Source organism: Diplotaxodon limnothrissa, linkage group LG17 (assembly GCF_057381915.1).
Source record: "Diplotaxodon limnothrissa isolate DT_005_m linkage group LG17, D_limnothrissa_male_GT1.1, whole genome shotgun sequence".
Taxonomy (NCBI): domain Eukaryota; kingdom Metazoa; phylum Chordata; class Actinopteri; order Cichliformes; family Cichlidae; genus Diplotaxodon; species Diplotaxodon limnothrissa.
This window is the reverse complement of record NC_140612.1, coordinates 13,278,816-13,289,023: the sequence shown is the minus strand read 5'-3', so window position 1 is coordinate 13,289,023 and position 10,208 is coordinate 13,278,816. Positions and strand designations below refer to the sequence as shown.

The 10,208-nt window shown below is 47.3% G+C and overlaps 2 protein-coding genes across 2 annotated transcripts; one reads left to right on the top strand and one right to left on the bottom strand.

The window, feature by feature from the left end:
- Positions 1 to 1,138: 1,138 nt before the first annotated feature.
- On the bottom strand, positions 1,139 to 2,692 carry LOC146614702 (uncharacterized). Its single transcript, XM_085376645.1, has one exon. The coding sequence runs from the start codon at positions 2,690 to 2,692 to the stop codon at positions 1,139 to 1,141; it is 1,554 nt and encodes a 517-aa protein (XP_085232771.1).
- Positions 2,693 to 4,562: 1,870 nt separating this feature from the next.
- Positions 4,563 to 9,701, top strand: LOC146614701 (leukocyte elastase inhibitor-like). The gene is made up of 7 exons (XM_085376678.1): positions 4,563 to 4,632; positions 4,925 to 5,113; positions 8,286 to 8,423; positions 8,507 to 8,624; positions 8,726 to 8,868; positions 8,975 to 9,142; positions 9,294 to 9,701. The coding sequence occupies exons 2-7, from the start codon at positions 4,946 to 4,948 to the stop codon at positions 9,699 to 9,701; spliced, it is 1,143 nt and encodes a 380-aa protein (XP_085232804.1). The 5' UTR covers positions 4,563 to 4,632; positions 4,925 to 4,945.
- The last annotated feature ends 507 nt before the right edge of the window (positions 9,702 to 10,208 follow it).

Genomic DNA, 10,208 nt, shown 5'->3' with positions numbered 1-10,208 from the left:
GGGTCCTTGCCACTTGGCGAGCAACTTCGAGCTGGAAGTAGGGAGTAACACAAGCACTTTATCTCCCGGTGAAAATTGCCTGAGCCTAGCCCCTCTGTCATACAGGCGTTGCTGACGCTGCTGAGCCTGGAGCAAATTCTCCCGTGACAACCTCCCCAAAGTGTGGAGTTTTGCTCTCAGGTCCAACACGTACTGAATCTCATTTTTGGCGGGGCTCGGACCGTCCTCCCAGCTTTCTTTAATCAGGTCGAGCACCCCACGTGGCCTCCTGCCGAACAGCAGTTCAAAGGGAGAAAATCCCGTGGAGGCCTGGGGCACCTCCCGCACTGCGAATAACAGAGGGTCTAGCCAGTGATCCCAATTGCGTTCATCCTCGTTAATGAACTTCCGAATCATGGACTTTAAAGTCTTATTCAGCCGCTCCACCAGCCCGTCAGTCTGAGGGTGGTAGACGCTGGTCCGAATAGATTTAATGCCCAGTAATTCGTACAGTTCCCGCAGTGTACGAGACATAAACGACGTGCCCTGGTCAGTCAGTATCTCTTTCGGGATTCCGACTCGGGAGATGACCTGAAACAGTGCCTGCGCCACACTCTTTGCAGAGATGGTGCGCAGCGGAACTGCTTCCGGGTACCGCGTTGCGTAATCCACCAAGACTAACACAAAGCGGTAGCCGCGTGCACTCCGGTGAAACGGCCCGATGAGGTCCATGCCGATGCGCTCAAACGGGACCTCAATGAGGGGGAGAGGGCGCAGCGGCGCCTTCGGTATGGCCGGCTGGTTAACAAGTTGGCAGTCCGGGCAGGACGCGCACCAGCGGCGCACATCCGCTCGGATGCCCGGCCAATAAAATCGGGCCGTTATTCGCTCCAGAGTTTTCTCATAGCCCATATGCCCTGCCATGGGGTTATAGTGGGCCGCCTGGAAAAGCGTTTCCCGGCGGCCCTGCGGCACCAACAACTGGGTGTGTGTTTCCTCTGTCTGAGTGTCACGACTCACTCGATATAATCGGTCGTTTAATAAGACGAAACGCGGGTAGGTCTGCGCGGCCTCAGGGCGCACCACGTGACCATCAATAGCCATCACTTGGTCAAAGGCTGAGCGTAGGGTGCCGTCACGAGACTGCTCCAGTGGGAAATCACCCATGGGAGACACTTCCGGGGCCGGCGGGACGTCCCGTGAGGGACCCGCCGGCTCCTCCCCCCCCGGAGTCAGTGTCGGACGACCCCGCGTCACCGCTGAACGCCGCGCACACGCTACACCCCGCTTCCGGTCGTGATCGCACCCCCGCGTACTGCCCCAGTAGCTGATGAAACCCCGGCCAATTGGTACCCAGAATCAGGGGGTGCGACAGGCGCGGGCTAACCGCCGCCGTTACTCTATGCGTTTTGCCCTTATACTTTAATAACAGCGGCACTATGGGATACCTGTGAACGTCACCATGCACACACCTCACCTCCACCCATTCTGCCTCCAGCAATGCCCCGGGGCGAACCAAGCTTTGGTGTACGAGGGTCTGCGTGCAGCCCGTGTCCACCAACGCCTGGCGTATACCCCCTCGAGTCCTTACCGGAATACTGTATGTCCCTCCTGGACCGGGGGAGGGTGCTGGGGCGCCAGCAACACGAAACACCTGCCCCACTTCCATAAGCGGACAATCCCTCCTCAGGTGCCCCGGCTGCCCGCACTTCCAACACTCCGGCCCCGGCGTCTGTGCTGCTCTCCGTGGCTCGGGGGCGGCTCCACTTGGCTCGGCTGCCCTGGACGGCACCAACGCCGCGAAAGGGTTAGTGGGGCTCAGCGCCGGCAGCCGCTCTGCCTGCCCTGGTGCCGGCACACGGCGCCTCGGGGCCGGCACCGGGGCCTGTTTGTTCGGCCTCCGTCCGGCGTCCCCGGGTTCCCCTGCTCCAGCGGCAATGTGGTCCTCCGCCAGCGTCACCGCTACCTCCAAGCTTGCGGGCCGGTGGCACCGGACCCATCTCGCCGTCTCCGCTGGCAATCCCTCCGTGAACTGCTCCAGCACCACCTTGTCCACCAGCTTCGTCTCCCCCTCCGATGTTCCCGGTTGCAGCCAGCGTACCGCCGCGTCGCGCAGCTGCCGGGCCCAGGCGAATGGTCGGTCCGTTGTAGCCAGCCGACAGGCCCGGAACCGCCGGCGGTGGTCTTCGGCGGTGAGCCCTAGCCTGTCCACCACCGCCCGGCTCACGTCCGCGAAGCTGCTCCTCGACGCCGGAGGCAGACTCAGGGCCGCTGTTTGTGCCTCCCCGGACAGCAGGGGGAGCAGCCGCGGAGCCCACTCCTCCCGCGGCCATTGGCAAGCCTCCGCCGTGGCACGGAAGGTCTCCAAAAAAACCTGTGGGTCGTCCCCGTCCCCCATCCGGGGCACCGCCACCGACAGTGGCGAGGGCTTCGGCGTGGCAGCGGCCCCGACCAGCCGCTCCAGAACTTGCGTCTGCCGGTCCGTCTGCTCCCGCAGCGCGGCCAGGTGGGCACGCTGGTCGGCCGCCTGATCCCGGCTCATCGTCGCCATCTCCGCCAGCATCTGCGCCAAGAATTGCAGAGGCTGGGCGGGTGGCGCGGCCTGTGGGTCGGACATTTCCCCACCGGCACTTTCCTGGGTTTTGGCACCACTTGTGGAATATACTAGGCACAGGTACACGCACACACAGGTCTTTATCGCCAAGTTCCACATTTATTTACACTTTCACACACTGATACTATCGCACAGAATGACAGCTGTGCATCCCAGCTGATGTGTGTCTCTTTTTCTCCTCTCCTGCTCCTCTCCGTCTCACTATAACACAGGGGAGGGAAACCATCATCAGTCCATAAACAACATCAGCTGTTCTTACCGGCCTCGCAGCGCCGCCCTGATGAGCCTTCCGCTCCACTCCTCCCCTGCAGCTGCGCCCGGGGCCACGCCTCCGCCACAGTAATATAACAGTAAAACAGGGAAACTTAACCTTTTACTTGTTGTCATTGAATATAATTTACAAGTACCCACACTTACTGGTTTAAGCTACAAATTTATACTTGTATTTCATTTTAATGTGCTTTCTATCTTACATTCCCACACATTTACACACTGATTAACACATCAAGAGTAACTCAAGGTTCAATATCTTTCCCAAGGATACTTTGGTACACAGACTGGAACAGCCACAGATTGGAGCATCAACCTCCAGATTAGTAAATGACTTGTTTTGGCTGTAGCATTATAGTTTGCCCTTATTTTATAAAATACTCTCTTGTGCTGCCAGTTCACCTAGTCCATATTTGTGATTAGTAACACCTTCCCTCTCACATGAATGTGCTCATAACTGGAATGGGTAAGCCTGACTTTATGACCACCAGCTCGTGATTGCTTAGCCTGAATGATGTAAGCGTACAAGTGAAAAAAGATAAGGAAAAGATATTGTGAAATATCCTGGATAGTGGTAAGAGCCATGGGTCCTACTCACATTCTTCCCATATTAGCTAGTTGAAATTAAGCTTCATTAAGCATGAATGTTTTTCCCCAATCGGGACAAAAGACTGGTTATTGCGTCCTGTCTGATTCACAGTGTTTCTATGATGCAGATGGAGATTTTCAAGGATAATTCTGATACTAAAATATTGTGAAATAACATTGTATTCTCCACCAAGCTGAAAATCTACCTCGCAGTGTATATAAGACTAAACCAGGGGTGTCAGACTCTTTTTACATCGTTGGCCATATACAGCCCACTTTGATCTTAGTGGGCCAGACCAGTAAAAGTGTCCTTTCTGTTACTGTACAGAAGTTTATTTCCACATTTAATCCTGGCGATATCCTAATATAAGAAAAAGGTGCAATTAAATCTGTATGTTGTTTTGTACTTGACAGAGAAATGCTGCAGCACTAAATGAAAGAAATCTGCATGATTCGTTGGTTTTAAATTGTAAGAAATAAATGTGTAAAACTGCAGAAAAAGTTCTGGTAGCTCATTGTCCAGACTGCCCTGTGAGTTTTTTCTTCTTTTACCTATAGTTGCAATAATCACGCAGTAATTTCTATAATAGAAAGAAAAACAGAAACTTCGTCCAATGGGCCTGATTGGAGTGTTTGTTTGCCTGATTCTGGTTTAGACTATAGTTTGAAGACATTACACAGATTTACATTAAAAAAAGTGAACTCTGCTTTGTCAGCAAGTGTTACGCTAGTTGCCACTCAGGTAGATCGGTGGGGTTTTGTCTTGGTAAGCTCACCACGTAATCTTTGAACAGTATAAAAAAAACCCATATATTAAATAAACACACGTGAAAAAACTGGATGGGAGTTTTGTGTGGTGCCGACAGCACAGTGTGGTGTTCTACAGGTTGTACAAACACGTCCACAGCTCTGTCCAACTGCATTTTTGTTTCTTCCTCAGTATAATACCGTGTTTTGTCACCGTCAGTGACTTATCGCCCATTCACGCGTTCCACCCACCCACACTGAAGCCTGTCCTGTCACACCACGCTGTGCGCTCTGTATAAATGAGCAGCGGTCAGCCTGCGGATCCCCTCACCGTTTCTAGGATATTTTGGGGACATTTTGCCTTCCTTTACGTTTTGCTTTCACTTTCCCTGTTTTTGTGCGAGCAAACCGTACTTCAGCCGCAGGAACATCCGGTAATGTAAAAACAACTTCTGCTTTCGTAACAACGCACATCGAGCGACGAGCTGTATTTGAGATGCGTATTTACGCCTGCTAAAGTTGACGTGTGACGGTTTAAATCCCGGTAACTTGCCTTATACTTTTATCCCGTGTTTTACATTCAGCTGCTTTTTGAATTTGCTCTATGTTTCTGTAGTGACGGTTTAGGGTGTTTAAAATGTAAAGGTTCATATGCATTGCGGATTGTGTTACATGACAAAATGCGTATAGTGCATTATTTATTTTTAGTTTTGTTGCACTTTACAGGAAAACCGTACGTCGTCAGCCATGTCCGCCGTCAGCAGCTCAAACACAGTCTTTGCCTTGGAGCTGTTCCGCACTCTGAGCCAGGCAAACTCTGCCGGGAACATCTTTATCTCTCCTCTGAGCATCAGCTCAGCCCTGGCCATGGTCTACCTGGGAGCTAAAGGAGACACTGCAGCTCAGATGGCTCAGGTCAGCTCACTGTCACTTGTTCCCTGCACTGCATTTTTGCACAACTTTTAGTAGTCCTAAATAAAGTAGTGATACATTATGAGAGTTAAAATATATATATATATATATATATATATATATATATATATATATATATATATATATATATATATATATATATATATATATAGCTTGTGACTTTTGCACTTAGTCTATCAGTATTGGCCCAAATACCCGCCTAACCATAAACTGAAAGGTGTGTCCTGGGAGAGGCACTGAAACAGCATCTGGACTTTGACCTCAATAAACGCCTCTCAACAAGATATCTATTGTTTGCTTAAAAAACAGAACACTGTAAAAGAAAAACTAGCAGGTGAACATTAATTTCAGTTTAAAAAAACAGTTTGGTTTTGACAGCTTTAATCCATAGTTATAAATCCTCGCTTGTCCTTTACATAGAATAATGACTTTTATACTGGGAGAGTTTCATCTAATACAGTTTAATCTCCAGTGTGACAGGCAGCAGGCTAATGAATGAATGATATTAGTATCAGTTTCACAATTTGGATTAGAAACCTCAATTTAAAAAAAAACTGCAAAGAAGATGATTAACTTCCAGATAAGACTAATGTGTGTAACAACAGCACAAACAAATCATGGGTTATTTTTAGAGACTCTTTCTGCATTGAAGTACTCCCCGAATAGAATGGAGTACATGGATACAAATCTTGAAAGATTGATGTACATATTTGTGTACGTCAATCACCAAGGGCCATTAGCGTGCTGCCTGCTGTAACCCATAATTTCCTTTGGGATTAATAAAGTATTCTGATTCTGATGTCGCATTAAAATAGATAGAAGCTTCAAAAGTGCCTTACTCAGTGGTTAACCCTCTCAAGGCAGGCGTTGCAGATTTGCAACAGTTAAAAGCTAACAATCTGATTACCCCACATACGTATTTTATGAGGGTTTTTTTTACTCAGAAATACCACTGCAGGTATTCTTTTGTGCATTAGCAACAAAAACTTAATTTGAGCCTGAGAGGGTAAAATGGGTCAGTGTTTTTTGTTTATCTATGTTTTTATTTATTTATTTATTTGGCCATAACTGTGGAATGAGAGCAGATCTGCATAAGTTGTGGTTGTGGTACTTCACCATCTAGCTAGCAATACTGGAAAGGAGCAAGCATAAAGGGAGTGATGTTTTTTGAGTGGCAGGTAGTCTTAAAGGCAAGGTTTCTATCAGCTCAATAAATATCAGCAAGCACACAAACTGTTTGTGTGGAGTTTGTCTCACAGTGTGTTGTTACCTAAAGGTCCAGCTGCTGAATTTCACAGAGGGAGAACAGAAAGAGAGCTAGCTGTTTTGTTTTGATGATATTGTGCTGCTAATCAAACTGAGGTAGACGACCTGTGTTATTTAAAGACTACATTACAATGCTCTGCAGTTTAGTGCAGGATAAACAGGTTAGATTGCAGTACAGCATTAACTGAATTCCTCCTTCATTCCAGTTTTTTACTGTCTAGTATAAAGACAACATAAACAGTGTACTGCCAGTGTAGAGGATGGAAGTCAGCCAGCACAACTTCTGCTGACATGTTGTTGAATTTGGTTGTGTAAATCCACAACGAGCAGTAAACCTCAGAGCAACAGGAGCCCAGATCAGCTGATCACAGCTCGTACATTAAGAAAATCTAAAACTCACAATAGAAATTATTGCGAGTTGAGATTCTTTCCCCCACGCTGAGCTAATGTGACCGATTTTAGGGTTCCCTCATCTTTCTGTATCCCAGTTTTCTCATTCTTCTTTCAAAAGTCTTGTTTCTGTTTTTATTTTGGTTAAATAAAATGTTTTTTCAAGGTGCACCATGTGAACGTTAATTTTTATCACTTGGTTGAAGGCTGAGCGCAGGGTGTCCTTCCAAGACTGCTCCGGCAGAAACTCTTCCAGGAGTGAATAACTCAAGCCGGCAGCGCCACACGACCCCGCATCACCACTTAGCGCAGCACAGACGCTGCAGGTTATTATACCCCGGCCAATCTGTCCCCAGAATTAAGGGATGTGTCAGCTGTGGGTTAACTCCAGCCTTTACTCTATGTGTTTTGCCCTTGTATTTAATTTGCAGCTGCACTATGGGATGTTCATGTATGTCTCCATGCACACAGCTAAGCTCCACCCACTCTGCCTCCAACAATTCCCTGGTTCGAATCAGTGTTTGGTGAACCAGGGTCTGCGTGCAGCCCATGTCCACCAAGGCCTGGTGTATACCCCCTTGACACCTTACTGGTACGCTGTATACCCCTCTCAGATCAAGGAGAGGGTGTGTAGCCACCAGGACCTGTGGAGAAAAAGCAGAGGCAAGCAGGTTAATGCCTCTCGCAGCTCCGTGGCGGTGGGCCATGGTGGTGAAGAACTCCTCCAGCCAATGGGACGCTTCCGCTGTGGCCCAAAAGACCTCCAGGAAGGCATGGGGGCCATCTCCCTTTCCCGTATGGTAGTGGGACACAGCTGGGAGCGGCAGATGTGTCGGCAAATAGCCAGCCCGAGCGACCTGATGCTCGACTATATTCAGATGCTCGACTGGTCCTACAGCTGTTCCAACTGGCGGTGAAACACTGAAGCATTCTCCCGCTGCATAGCCGCAAGCTAGGCCATTTTCCGGGCCTGCCCCGGCAAAGGTGTTGAACGTTTATAGGTGTTTTTTTGACATGGGTTTTTTTTGACCTACTTCGTTCGCGCAGCTTTTCAGATGCCTTCTCCTTTCAGCACTCCACATGGCTTCCTACTCCGGTCCCAGCAACATCCTTAAAAGGAGAGACATGATTTGATGATGGTCAGGTGTGTGAGTCAGCCTCTCCTGACACCACATCCTGAAACCACTGCTCCACCCCTCCCCTGCAGCTAAACCACAAAAATTTAGCTGCAATAAGAATTTTTGGAAACTGGGACAGTGGTCAAGCACATGAATAATAAAGTCTAGCATATTACATCATAATAGCCTCCTATAGACATGAAAAATAAATATTAAATATATTAACAGCATATAACAGTTTCACAATAAGGCTTATTATTAAACCTGATGCTGAAAGAATAAAGTTGTCCAGTTTCTACCTTTGGACCATAAATTGTTACATTAGGGTCGCTCAGGCTCAGTGTCACATCCTTTCAGTCTTTGTCTTCAATGCCACACAGGCCCTCTCATTCAGCTCAGGTGAAGGCGTCCATGCAGACTTCCAGAAACTGAACGCTGACATCAACTCACCATCTGCATCCTACATCCTGAAACTAGCCAACCGTCTTTATGGAGAAAACACTGCCCACTTCCTCCCAGTGAGTGTCCACATCAATGATTCTCTTCATAAAGTTCTTCATTACAAAGACTGGATTAATAAACAGATGTCTGCTCTCTGCAGGACTTCCTTGACGCCACACAGAAGTACTACCAGGCAGACCTGAAGACTGTGGACTTCATCGGAGCTCCAGAGGCGTGCAGAGCAGAGATCAACAGCTGGGTCGAGCAGCAGACAGAAAGTGAGAATGTGCATCTTCCACAGCCTGAACAGCAGGGAATCATTTTAGCATCCTCTGTGGATTATAATGAAATATTGTTGTGTTTCTGTATTTCCTTTCAGATAAGATAAAAGACCTTCTGAAGCCAGGAACAGTACGCTCAAATACCAGACTGGCTCTGGTCAATGCTGTCTACTTCAAGGGCAACTGGAAGAACCCGTTTGATGAGGCAAACACCAAAGAGATGCCCTTTAAAGTCAAACAGGTAAAAATTAAATGTAATCCTGTTTTAAGTATGGGGACATACAGTTTAAACAGAGAAAGCAATTTAACTCAAGTAAGATGGATTTCTTGTGTTTGCTGTTTGTCAGAATGAGACCGTACCAGTCCAGATGATGTACCAGATGAAGAAGCTTCCCTACAACTACATTCATGACCATGGTCTGCAGATCCTGGAGTTGCCCTACGTGAATGAGGAGCTCAGCATGTTTGTTCTTCTGCCTGCAGAGTCCTCAGACGGCTCAGACCCTCTGCTGAAGGTAAAGAACTTAGTAATAAATACCTATAAAGAAAAGTCAGCGTTTTGCTTTATTATCAAAGTTTTATGACTATAGAGTAGCTCTCAGGTGATGTTTACAATGTTAAAATTAAACAACAAAGATGCCATAAAATGTATTAACTGTGTTCCAGCTGGAGAAGGAGCTAACACAGGAGAGGCTGAACGAATGGACCGACAGGAAAAACATGGATGTTGATTCAGAAGTTGTCCTTCACCTGCCAAAGTTCAAGCTGGAGGAAGACTACGAGCTGAATGATCCTCTGGCTAAACTGGGTATGAAGAACGTGTTCTGTGCAGGAAGCGCTGACCTGTCTGGCATGAACGGTGAAGGGGGGCTCTTCCTGTCTACGGTGGCCCACAAGGCCTTTGTGGAGGTGAACGAGGAGGGCACAGAGGCCGCTGCAGCCACAGCTGGAATGGTAGCATTCTGCATGTTGAGGGAGGAACACTTCAGAGCAGATCACCCCTTCCTCTTCTTTATCAGACACAATAAGACCAAGTCCATCCTGTTCTTTGGCAGATTCTCATCTCCTCAGTAGAGGAAAAGGATGGTTCAAATTAAAATAAAACATCTTAAAAACAGTATAAATGAAGCCTTTATTTTGTGATGTTGACTTAATTAAGAAATTGTATTTTTGCTTTATTCGTGAATAAAGTTTGATTATTTTACATTAAGTCATTCTTAATTACGTTGGGTTTTTGTGGGGGGGGGGGGGGGGGGGGTAATATTGGAAACAGTGGCTGTAGAAATGAATGTAGAAATTAAGGCTTTTAATCGGTCCAGTCTTTTATTAGTTTATTTTGAACAGAATGGTATTGTGGCACAGATTGCATCGACACAGCTTCTCAGTTGCACACAGTTCTTTATTTATAAAAACACTGATGCACTCTGCTTCTCAAACAAGTCACAAGTCCGGCTCTTGTTTTACTTTTTTTACTACAAGAATACTATATAATACACTAAAGATCAGTATGGGATTAAAACTACTTGTAAAGTGAACAGAATTGTCTGTGTTGTCCCTTAGACCAGAAAACCTTTTTCATAT